At 35.7% G+C, this 13,406-nt stretch overlaps 1 protein-coding gene across 17 annotated transcripts in view; it reads right to left on the bottom strand.

Annotated features, from left to right (window-relative positions):
* TRIP12 (thyroid hormone receptor interactor 12) overlaps positions 1 to 13,406 on the bottom strand; it is a 154,090-nt gene that overhangs the window by 100,080 nt on the left and 40,604 nt on the right. For all 17 annotated transcript variants that reach the window (XM_087424728.1, XM_087424727.1, XM_014785371.2 and 14 more), the window contains exon 2: positions 12,220 to 12,366. In XM_087424728.1, coding sequence (XP_087280854.1) covers positions 12,220 to 12,317 — 98 coding nt within the window. In that variant the 5' untranslated portion in view covers positions 12,318 to 12,366. The remainder of the gene's footprint in view (positions 1 to 12,219; positions 12,367 to 13,406) is intronic.

The raw sequence follows: 13,406 nt of genomic DNA, 5'->3' as shown, positions 1-13,406 counted from the left end.
ATTTAGTTTTTATTTTTCCTAGATATTCTTCCACTGCAGACTTAATGCACTTGAGCTTAATTTAAAACCCAGTTTTAACCCATGAGTTTCTTACTAGAGAGATTTAATTTCTAGAAATTGCTTTTGTTTTTGTTACATTTCTAGTAAAAGATCTGAGAGTTCCTTTTTTTTTTTTTTTAAAGAAATGAGATGGAGTAGATTTTTAAATCATTCCATAGTTATTTTTGAAAAAGGAAGGTATAATTTTCTGTTTTCAGGGTATACAATTTAATATCCATGGAACAACCTTGATAAATTATGTCCTTCAGGTTCTCTACATTCTTAGTTTTGTAAAGTTTGCTATGGATTAATTTTTTAACTGAATCACACTATTTCATTTCTCTATAAAATTTAAAATATTCATTGATAAGTTAAAAATCATTTTAGGGACCTGCCCAGTAGTGCAGACGTGAAGTTCAGAAGCTCTGCTTCGGCAGCCCAGGGTTCACAGTTTCCAAACCTGGGGGTGAACGTACACACCGCTTATCAAGCCATGCTGTGGCGGTGTCCCATAATTAAAGTAGAGGAAGATGGGCAAGTATATTAGCCCAGGGCTGATATTCCTCAGCAAAAAGAGGAGGATTGACAACAGATGTTAGCTCAGGGCTAATCTTCCACACCAAAAAAAAAAAAAAAAAATCATTTTAAAAGAAAACTATCCATTCAACGCTAGACAACTTTGTGATAATGTTCAAACAATTAAATACTCAAATGTTAATCCTAAAAAAAAGTCATTATATATTCCTAGTAAAAATTTCAGAAAAAACCTAAAGATTCATTCTCTTTGTCCACAGAAATTGACCAACATCAACCTAATGCTGATCCTGCTGTAGAGGCAGCAGTCCTCCTCTTTTTAACACAAATAAATTGTTCTCTGGTCTTAAAACACATCTAATTTTATATCCACCTCAATCTATTCCTGCATTTTTCATGTCCTTATTAACAACTTCAATGAACTAAAGAATCCAGAGCAAGCAAACTTCATCAGATTACCAACAAAAGTAAACAATATCCAATCACCTTAGAAACTGAGGCTCACAAAACTGGCTTAAATTCAACAATGCCACACTGATTCTACCTTTCCTAAAATTATTTTTAAGTGTGATATTCTCACTGAGGACTGGTTAAAAATATATTTTAAAATATTATAAAATACTGATCATTACTGTTCTCTGCCTATTGTTTATCATAGTCTTAATACATTTTCTGTAAAGAGTAGTAATACTTTCAGCTTCGTGGGTGATCCTACGTGTCACAAAAGCAGGTATAAACAATACATAAACAAATGGGCATGACCATGTTCCAAATAAATTTTTATTTACAAAAAACAGGCAGGAGGCTGGATTTGGCCCATGGGTCAGTTTTCCAACCCTCGGCATACTACAAAAAGGGACAACCAGATGGTACCATAAAGTAACAATATGGGGCTTCTCAAAGGGGGGTTCTATTTTATTATGCCCATTTTTAAATTATTAATGCTCAGAATACTGTAAAGTAAATCTCCATAAAATAATAATGCCCAATCTAGAATAGCTAATGAGAATATGACAGTATTCAGCACTAAGCGAGCCCTGATGCCTCCTTTTAGCTCATTTTACCAAATTCTCATTTACTGGATCTTAATGGTCAACATCAATTTTTTATTAAAAAGCATAATCTCTTTAAGACTCAGTAAAATTTATATCCACTATAAATCAAATTTGTAAGAATAACAGTAAAATTCTGGACAAACTCTTTGAAGTAGCACCAGAATGCGACCATTTGGTAAATGACAGCCCAAGGACAGGTAGGTAGGTGGGTGTGTGTATGTGTAAATGGTTTTAAGCTTCCTGAGAGTCTTGAACACAGAGCAAAGTGTGGTGGCCACTGAACTAGCTATTTCTTGCACTAAAAGATTTCTTTAAATCATTTCTGCAAGATTTTCAGGTTTTTTTGGTAAGATCTTCACAGATTACCAAATCCTCCCCTTTAACTGACAGATCTGTCCCCTTTTTAGGGAAAACTGCCTATAAACCAACACTACACTACTTCCTCATTATACTGACATCATTTCCCTGTTTACCAAGTGTACGTAGGCCAGTTCACACTAAAGAAACCTACGTTGCAACCGATTATAATCAACTCTGAGCTATGTGCTTTCAAGATTATCTTGAAGGCAAATCTCAAATGCCTCTTGTTGACTTTTAGGCAAATCGTAGTGACTGTCCCTTCTAGATACTTTAATTTACTTTTACTGCTGTTTAGTAAAATCGTTGGTATTTCAAAGAATTTAAAACCATCCCTAGTCCAGAAGACATCTAAGAGAGGCCAAAACCTTGTACCAAAGAGCACATTCTTATCTTAATGTTAGGCAAAATGAGGAAAGTAGCTAGTTACAAGTAGCTAATTTAGCATATTACAAGTCTTAAATTTTGTTTGAAATTAATTTCTAGGCCAGACATATTCACAACTCAAATACATGTACATATTACCAAATATAAATGATTTGGGGTTTAATTACATCTCCAAATTTGGTTGTGTATGTGTATATAGATGTACACATTTTTGTGCTTTTATATTTTATATATACAACTGCAACATTATAGTTCTGTCTTCCAAAAATTAAATGCTTTGCTTATAATGCTATAAAATGCATGTTACAAATAAGCCACTGATTTTCAATAATCAAGGTGGAAAGTTCATTTAAGCCACTTTAACCAAAAAATTCACTAATGTTCTCTGTAAAATGTACTATTTAAATCACAAAACAGAAGCTGATTAGTCTGAGCAATGTTCCTATGTTGAGTCATGGAGAAATGCTAGCCCAAATTGACTCTGTAATTCAGAGTAAAGAACTCCTTATTTCTCTTATAATGCAGTGTTCTTAAACATCAGTGGTTCCTCCTCTGGGAAGCATTTTGAAACATATGTTGGGGAACAGAAGTCCCACTGGCATTTAGCAGGTGTGGACTAGAGGTAGATGTCATGCAATATACAGAACAGTCAGACACAATGAAAAGCTGTCCCATGATCCATAATTTCAAATAGCTTGCTAATACACGAAGACTTTATGAAAAAACTTGAAATATGGCCGTGACATAGGTGAAAAATATGCTTATAATTTCTCAGCTTAGATATGTTATGCACAGCTTTTATACGTTAAATTTTCCAGGAATGCATGGGAATCAATAAAAGATTATAATTGTTTTTTGCAACTTTACCAAGAGTCATGCATCATTTTGAAAAAGTCTACAATGAAAAAGCTGCTTATGGCATTTAAGTCTGTTGTTGTAGCTGTCACATTCAGTAAATTTAAATACAGATGCAAGCATCTGAATACATAGTCATCTTGTGTCAATGTACCCAAGCATTTACCTACTTATTCTGTTGTCAATTGTTTTCCTTTTACTTATTGATTTTTTACCTTTGTAAAATGCTTGTACATTATATTTATGTTTCTAAATGGTGTAGGCAGGCATTTCATATAGTTCTTAATTCATTTCAAGATACTAAAGGGGCATCATCATAAAGATATTTACATTATATGATACACATTATAGAGTGGGAGCAAAGGATCTGACAGAGTTGAGAACCACTGTATCAAGCTACCCATTTCAACCGATTTTTTAGGTTTACCAACTCAAACATACACAAGTTGCGACAGGGCATATAAATATGGGTAAGACACATCTATTCCCTGTCCTCAAAGAGGTCCGAGTCCCATAAAACAAGGTCATCTACCAGGGCCTATAAAGTTCCCAAAAAAGGGAGAAATTACTTCTAGCAGGAGAATATAGGCTTTATAGACCACATGGCATTTAACCCACCTCCTATCGGATGAAAAGCTGAGGAAAAAGAGCATTCCAGTCAAAAACAGAGTATGGGCAAAGGTAAAGGCAGGAAATTACGAAACCCACATGGCACCTGGCAAGTGATATGAATTTCCCTGAGCACAGAGATCCACTAGGGAACAAGGATGGAAGGACAGGCTAGAGCCTAAATGCCTGTGGAAGGATCTAGATTTTTGTCCTTAATAATAGTTTGCAGTAAGAGATTGATAGGATTAGAAGCAGTGAGGCAAAACCAAACATGGTGTTTATGTCAAACAATCTGGGTATACCGAGGACGGGTGAGTAAACCACAACGCTCCAGGCACTGTGTGAAGAAAGAAGGCAGAGGGATTGGATGTAATTAAAGCCATGGGGAAAGATGGCTCCCAGAAGGGAACCTTAGGGCTCAACTGATTTTTGACCCCACATTTAAAAAATAAAATAGTTGTGTAAGGAGTATAAACACCAAGAAAATCAAAAGTGAATTAGTGATTAGTGATAGATTAGTGATGCAGTACTGAGTATTTCATGAATTAAACTGGCTTTTATCAATACCTGGGTAAAAACTTATTAAAATGGCCACAAAAAAACAACTTTTAAAGGTGTGATTATGTGATAAGCATTATATTAATTTTTTAACTACATTATCCAACTTAATTCTCAAATGACACCCAAGGCAGGTATACTTCCATTTTAAAGATGTAGGCAATAAAGCTTGCCCAAAATCACACAGGCCCTAGGCAGGAAAGGTGAGACTGAGTCCAGGTCTCCCAACTCCCTAACCCTGAAACTCCACAGCTACATCTAGGGGCTCGCTGGTCAAAGTGAAAAAGGCATCTACAGCTAGTAACTTTGTCTATCCATGCTGGTATTGCTGTCCCTAACTGTACACAGGCCAAAATAAATGGCTTACGGTTTAGGAGATGCTAGCTGAGAAAAATCGAAGACAATACAATGTTTTCTTTTAATCTTCTAAAAATGAGCTCTCCTGCTTTCTTTTCCTTTCTGTATCACGAAAAAAACCCAGCCTTCCATATGTGATGCTAAAACTTGCTGTTCAATTTTTGAAGAAGCATTTGCATAGATTCATTTTTTTAGTTACACTGATACTCTTCTAGGAAAGCATTCTGAGACAGGACGCACTTGTAAAAAGTGGTGTGGAACATCAGAGTCTCTCAATATTGAGGAACAGAACAATCAGAGCAAATCCTCAGTTAAAGATATAAAATAATCTATGGCAGCTGACACCTTACAGCTTTCCAATATACTTATTATGTGACTTTTGGACGAAATTTCACACGATGATTAGAAACAAGAAACATATATTGTGAAGAAAATTATAAAACATAAGATACTGCTTTGTTGGTCCAAGAAAGAACATAACAGGGGTACTATTAAGAATCCAATGTGCATAACTTTCAACAAGAAAAAAGCAGCCTCTGTTCCTCCTTAGACCAAGGCAGCCATGTCACTGTTGAACATGACACTGTAAATCTTGCCTCCCAGCCCAGAGCCCTGATGGGACAGACTAGCCTCCTCAGCACTGCCAACGCAGCGCTAAAAGTGGAAGAGTGTGCACACATGGGTCTGCAGCTAAAACTCAAGGTGCATAATTATAGCAGTAAGATTCACCATCACTGAAAGGAGCAAGTTACAAGTTACCTGGCCAACTCTAGTAGAAATTGTTTTTATACTTTATGCCCTTGGAGAGCCAGAGGGCAATTCACCATATTCTCTTGCCACAGCAAGGGTACCTGAATACCTAAATGTGCAGACAGGGAGCAGAGCCTGCAGCTGACTCAGGATGGACAAGTTTTCTAGTGGCTAGACTGTTATGTTATACTAATATTTAGGAGCTGTTTGTTAGGAGCTGTTTGTTACTACAGCATAATCTAGCTCACCCTGTTATACAGCCCGCTTAAACCATGCCCCGTCTCGACCCTTCTTTCACTCCAGTCAATCATCTTTTCATGACCATTTCTGTAAAAGAAAGTCACATTTCTGTGCCTGGAAATGCCAAGCAAGTAAATCTCATTATTTCTACCCACACTAGTATTTGTTGAACACCTACTACTTATGAACAAAGTAAAAAGTGACACAAAAAAATCAGAAATAAAATCTAAACTCAGGAAGTAAATAATGATTCCACATGTCAAGTAGAGACAAATATAGTTGACATGTACCATCTGCTTTGCAAGTGCTTCTTTAGAGCCCAGATCAATGAGGTCATCTCTAGAAATGTTTCTCACCTGACTCTAAGAATCATCTACATGCCCATTTCCCCTACTGAGTTGGAATTGCTTGTGACAAAGGCTATTTTACTCTCATTTTTATAACTACCATCTAGCACGGTGCTTAGAAGTATGGTGTTCTACAAGTGAACGAATACAATCTTGTACTGAGTTTGTATTAAAGTACATTAAGGCAGGACTTTGAACTCTAGAGCCAAAACAGGCTTTATTAAAACAACACACACATACCTCCAGAATCAAAACAGCAGCTAAATAATCAAGCCTAGAGAAGGCAAGAGTCAACATAGCTCTGAAGAACTAAGAAAATGAAACTTGTCAGAACTTTAATATACACATATTCTTTAATGTATTTGCTTTTCTCTGACTGTTTATCTTCTTCCATAAGGCAGGAGATGTGCAGTTGGCAACTTCGGATTCACATCTTCCCTTTGCTACCAGAAAGGTAAGTTTCCAGTCTGGATCATGTGACCACCACAGTCCCATCACTGAGCTCAGAAAGATGGGGGACTGCAGATTCTCCCAGCTTCGGCAAAAAGCTAGACAATGGGTAGCCAGAGTAAGATCACATTGGAAAAGACTAACTACCATTCAAAATGCATAACTGAAGAACTGAGGGAGATCAGGCCACAAAAGAGAGTTAGCGTTACGAGAAGAGGGGCTAATATTAGCTGAACAACTTTATAGGTCAGTTCTCCTTCATAGTAGCACAAAGGAAGATGAACACCATATGCAAACTTAGTATCTCTACATCAAAAACTATTCTCACTCAGATCTTACTCCCTAAACCTATTTTTCCAATGTTTAACCTCATTACTATAGAAACACCAATAAAATAAGATTAATGTGAATCTTCCTTTTCAAATTAGCAGGAAAATGCAAAATGGAGATAACACAAATAAAATGATGAGAAAAAGCACTCTTTTTCCTGATGGTGACAAGTAAACTAGAGAAAAAAAATTTATGTGAAACGAGTTGACCATAAAAAAACTCCCTTTGGGGACTGGCCTCATGGACGAGTGGTTAAAGTTCTGCGCGTTCCACTTCAGTGGCCTAGGTTTGCAAGTTCGGATCCCAGGCGCAGACCTACACCACTCATCAAGCCATGCTGTGGTGGTGACCCACATACAATATAGAGGAAGAATGGCATAGATGTTAGCTCAGGGCTAATCATCCTCAAGGAAAAAAAGAGGAAGACTGGGAACGGATGTTAGCTCAGGGTGAATCTTTCTCAGCAAAAAAAAAAAACTCCCTTTGACCAAGCAATTCCACTTCTGAAACTATCCTTAAGAGGTATCTGAAATGCAAACATTTAAGCATAAGCAAAAACTCTTCCCACTGTAACCACCTAACCATTCCAAAACTAATAAGAAATCATGGAAAATATTGTATATTGATGCAGTAAATCAAATGACCATTTGTAAACAATTAACAAAAAATCATAATGACATGAGAAAATGTTTATGTTAAATGCTGAGTAAAAAAAGCAGGATCTAAAACTGTATTTACAGTGTAATCAGCACATGCTAAATTTTATTTTAAAAACAGATAAAAATCAAAATGTTAACACAGATTTATCTCTGAATGCTACTTATTTTCTTTTTCTGCTTTTATGTATCCCATCCCTTCGAAATAGTTTTTTAAGCAAAACACGCATCTATTTCTTTCTATATAATTAATGCTGGCTAAAAAAAATCCCTTCTCTGACAGTGTTAATAACAAGCTATAACCTATAGATCTCATAATTGAGTTTTTACTCAGTAATAAATAATTAAAACTTTGCAGACAAAAGTTTGAATGGGGTGGGGAGGAGGGGTGGACTGGATTCAATCATTTCCTCACTCCATTAAAAAATTAGATAGATCATAGTAAAATGCAAAAATGGAACCATAACAGAATTGAGAAGAAAAATTTATCCTTGGGATGGAGAAGGCAAAGGAAGAAAAGAAACAATGAGTTGATAGACTTGACTACCTAATTTTTAAAACTTCTATAAATGAAAACAAACCATAACAAGTAGTAAAACCAGCAAAAAGTATTTGCCCATGTCAGTGGATTGATACCCTTTCCCCAAAGGGCTCTAACAAAAAAACAAGCATCTCCAAAATTAAAATGGTCCAAAATTAAAATAGACAAAGGAAACTAACAGACAACTCATAAAATAAAGAAAAATGGCCAACATGTGGGAAGATCTTCAACTCTATAGAAACCAAAGAAATGCTACCTTTAACCACAGGACTTCTTTTTTCCACAAACTTTTACTAAAAATGGTATGCTGTGTTGACTAGGATTTGGAGAAATGGGCACTCTCACAAAGTATTAGTAGGAGTATAAATTGGTCCAATCAAAAAAAAAGATGATTGGTTGGACCTTTCCAAAAGACAATTTAGCAATCTGTTACAAGTCGTCAAAATATGCATACCCTTAGGTCCTATAAACCCATTTCAGGAATTTAACTTGATAAAATCAGAATCATATTCAAATGTGATAATCATAGCAACATACTACACAGCAAAACCTTGGTGGGGGGGAGACTAGAGGCCCAAATTTAAATCATGGAGTAGAAATATTAACTGTTATCTCCAGGTGGTCAGATTAAAATTATCTCATTTTCTTTAATTTTCCTGAACCTTTCCAATTTTCTATTCTCAACATGCTATGTTTTTATAACAAAAACAAGTTGAAGAAACTATCACTGCAGCAATCTTAACCAAAGTTGCTATAAAATTGAATTCAATTCCACCACTTGAGAAAAACAAGAAAAAGTAAATGATAGAATGAAAATGCTACTGCATGGCCCAGAGGAAGGGGGAGCCTACAAATACCTGTGCTAGAAGTAGGAAAGGCTAGGAGCATCCCTGAGAGCAAGCCAACAGATAAGCAGTGGGAGTGAGCGATTTCCTAAAGAAGAAAAGAGAACAGAAAAAGAGAGGAACAGATCAGCTGTAGCCCAAAAAATTACAGAAAAAAGGAAAAGAGAAAAATAATAGAAGAGGAATAAGATGTCTAGTTCAATTATGGATAGAAGGATGGGTGGAAAAGAGCAGAGGGAATAATCAGGAGAAATTAAATATATTCCAAAAATCCAACTTTCTTTTATATCTTAAGGATGAACAAAAACTCTTCTAAAAAAAAACTAAGTGACCTTGACGGAGAGAAGGGCAAGAGTAGTCACAAGAAGGAAGCTATACAAAGAAGATAGCTTAATACAAGTCTGGAAGAAAACAGCAGATCAAAAACGAATGAATTAAAAAATCCTAGGAGGAAAAAATTGCTGCTTAAATTCTAAACTGAATGAGTTAATACTCTTCAATTATAAGTACTTCATAACCTCTTCTAAGTCCTTTCATCATATGGATCAAGTGGTTTGTGCTGTAAAAACAGTTAGGCATAATGTAAAGAATCACTGACATCAGAGTCAAGAGGCTGAGAATCAAGACCTGATCAAGCTGTGTAAAGTTGAGCAAGCTACCACACCGAGAAAACAGCAATTACATACTTGGCACACAGAGTTTCTGAGAGTCCCAACTGAAAGAAAATGTACAAAAAATTTTTAAACTTAAAACACTCCTCCAGTACTGTTGCAGTGGATGCTGTTATTTATTACCATTATTTGAATCACTGTATCACTATGAATACATTGACAAGGCCCAGTCCACTGTTTTTTGAAACAAAAGCCACAATAACAGCATTTTACTTAGGAAAGCTAAGCAACAGGAGTCAGATAAAGAGAATGAAAATATAGAATCGTAAGTAATTGCTCTCTCTCAATCAATCCCAATCCTCTCACTCCCAAAAATCATTAGAGGTTTCTTCAAGGTTAGATCATTGCTAGTATAGCACACGATACCAGGGTTTCAACAGTCAGACTGGGGTTTGATGAAAACGTCCCTTCCAGTTCTGAGCAAAAGAATCAAGCTGTCCAAGAAGGCAAAATGAAATTCAGATGAACAAATATCTTCTCATTTGCATTCTTAGTCAAATTGCTATGATTTTCTGACTAAAGTTCTACATTTCTGTCCTGAAAATAATTATACTTATCCACACAAAAATAGGAAAAATCCATATATTCCAAGTTATTAGTAAATTATAGTACAGCCACACAATTGAACATAAAAACTTCAAAAGTCATGTTTTTAAACAATTTTTAAGGACACAAGAAATGACAGCTGAGACACTAGGTTAAAAGAAAGCAAAAAGGCCCTCTTTTGTGTACTAGCTTTTGTGGGGAAATGTTTTTTGAAGATGTGCAAAAGCTGACATTGCGAGACCTGAAATGGGGCTAAACTACTGAAAGGGAGAGGGGATGAAAGCTATAAAAACCCTAACTACACTTTGCTTTATAGTCTTTGGCACGTTTTCTGCCATTCTAAACACATTTTAAAATTTTATTCTTTTCCTTCACAACTAAACATACGATTGGCTTAGAGCACATGAACTATAGCAAAAGATTTGCCATTCTACAAACCTAATTGAGTTTCATTTTGATTACAACTTCATTAAGTTATTTAAACCAATGCATCTTAAACACTAGTATTAACCACTTCCATTTCTGTTTCCTGCTTATATTTTTAAAATACGTAATAAAATAAAATGAATAATTTTATATAACACTAACACGTAGAAAAGATAATGGTGCTGAAACATCACTGCGGATTTTAGAAGCAATGTACTATGTGACAGCCCAAAATGTGCATCAGTCATGTGCAGGAGTCCAAATATAACCTTAGGATTAATATGTATGAAACTCCAGTTTTTCAAAAGGTATAAGTTACTTATATGCACATACATGCACATATATACACATACAAGCAGTAAAAAAAAAAAAAAGACAAAGGAGAAATAGGCCAATGTTAACAGTTGGTATAACTGGATTATGGAATTGTGATGTTTTTCTTTATACTTTTCTGTATTTTCCAAATTCTCTAAAATAAATATGTAACATTTTTATAATGGGGAAAGGGTATTTTAATCAACTGCATAAATAAAGTTAAGGGTGGCTGCTCCAAAGAACAACCTGAATGTAAAAAAGCAAAAAACTTCAGAACAGAACTCTGTACTAAGCATTGCACTAAGAGTTTAACATACTATCGTACTGAAGTTAACCAGTAACTCTATATAATAGGTATCCCCTGTGTGGCTAAGAAATTGAGGTTTCCTGAAAGATTTAACAAAGGACACACAGCTATTTAAGGGCAGAGGCAGAAACTGCAGACAAAGCTGTCATAGTCCAAAGTCCACAGGCTCACAACCACTAAAATAGCCTGACATCAACATGATGTGCTTCAATTTAGTCTTTACATTTGACATTTAAAATTTATTTATAATTTACTACAGAATATATACATGGTAATGCCTCAAAATATTGCATCAGGTAATCAAATTAGAAATTAGCCATTATTTATTGCAAGATAACATGATTAGTCCAGGGATTGGAGAATTAGGCCTTGCAAGTAAAGCTCTGAGTAGTTTATACATAAAATGACAGTCCTTGGCTAACTCATACACAGAATTTTATACTCAAGAGAATGCATCTGATTCTTCACCCTACCTCCTATACAACTACTCCACTGAAAAGATCAGCTGAACACCAGACTACTAAGGAAATGATGAGAACTGATCTGCTAACAAAGTCAGATTGCCTCACCAGCCTGTCAGCATCCACAGGCTGCCAAAAAGTATGATGACAAAAAAAACTCAACAGCTAGGTATCAAAACTCAAGATCTTAAAACAAATGAAGCTTCCTTTCAGTAAAGTAAATCGATTAGTCGATATACATGAAGAAAGGGACCACGAACGGCTGAAGGACATGTTGCAGCACATGTTTAGGGAAGGAAAGAGAAAGAGGAAGGGCAGACAGAACATGACACCCCACATGCTAACAACCCTTAAATTAGATCTCTGATAACATCAGTGACTGAGAACTATTTTTTGTGTCTAGCATATTTGGGGAATGATTAAAGAATCGCGTTCAGTTCCAGTTTTGTGTTACTTGGCTCAAAAGTTAGGAAAAAATTACCCATTTGTAGTAAACCATACAAGTTTTGGTCCTCATAATGAGGTTTTAAAAAATATTTTCATTTATCCCGAATTCCTTTTCAAATTACCATTAAATACATACCTTCCTCCTATCGAGTCGTCTTGTGGTTGGGCCCCGGCAGTGTTCCTCTGTGAACGTCGCAGTGACCCCCCTGGATTGTTATTAGGCTGGTTGGACATTGGCACCTCTCTCTTGAAGGGACATACCCTTTCTAGACACTACCATTCACTGAAAGGAAAAAAAAGGAGAAAAAAATAAAATATCAGCTATACATGGTACCACAGAGAAAACAAACAAGGGGCACCAAAGATGAAGGGGAAATTCCATGTAAACTGTTTGATAGCACAGCCTTCACCAATGCTGCACTGTCTTAAATTGTGAAGTCTGATTGATTAAGGTGTTATAAAATGTCAAGAATATACCAAATTCAAGGCATGCGGTCCAGAACTCAGCACATAAAATTAATGCAGATTTCTCATGGAACACCCAGGAAATTTCCAATTCAACGAAAACAGAGCACAAGCAGAAATCGGTCTTTGGTTCCACGTTTCTAGTGCTGTGTAGAAAAGGGCTTTGCACCTAAAGTCAGAACATCTTGGCTCAAGTTCTGTGATAGAACACGTATTAAAGGAGTCTGCCTTTGTACAAACCACAGCCTCTAGCCTTCGATTCCTCAACCACAGAATAAAAAACAGTGTATGTCATGCCTACTTCACAGTATTGCTGTGAATAATAAATGCAATCATAAATACAAAGAAAACCATAAAACTATAGTATCTTAATGGAGAAATGAGGAGAAAGCAGCTCAAATACAGTAAACTGAGAAATGGTTCCAGAAAGCCTGAATTTCAACATCAGCTGTGCTGGTTGTGACTTTGGACAAGAAATTTAATCTCTAGATTTCGTTTACCTCTTCTGTAAAATCACTGTATTACCTACCACACAGAACTGTTAGCAACAAGAAATTGTGAACATAGTTCATATGTGTAACAATTTAGCTCAAAACGCAGTTCTTAATCAATCTGAACTTTCTTTCTGTAAGAAATTTAATTATTGTACAGAAAAATGCTGATACTTAAAATCAGTTTAACTGAAAAAACAGGTCAATATTACTATCACAGAAAGAATTACAATTTATCAAAGCAAATTTTCACAATTTTTCTTAAGCCTCCAGTCAAACTCCAAATAGAGTTCTTTAATGACTTCCAAGGAAGAGAACAAATGATCATATGACATTACAGAAACTGGTGCCAAAGAGAATGCAAATT

The sequence above is a fragment of the Ceratotherium simum genome, chromosome 37 (assembly GCF_057802395.1).
Source record: "Ceratotherium simum simum isolate JZ-2026a chromosome 37, ASM5780239v1, whole genome shotgun sequence".
NCBI lineage: Eukaryota > Metazoa > Chordata > Mammalia > Perissodactyla > Rhinocerotidae > Ceratotherium > Ceratotherium simum.
The sequence above is the reverse complement of the archived record's forward strand: the minus strand, read 5'-3'. Positions and strand labels throughout refer to the sequence as shown.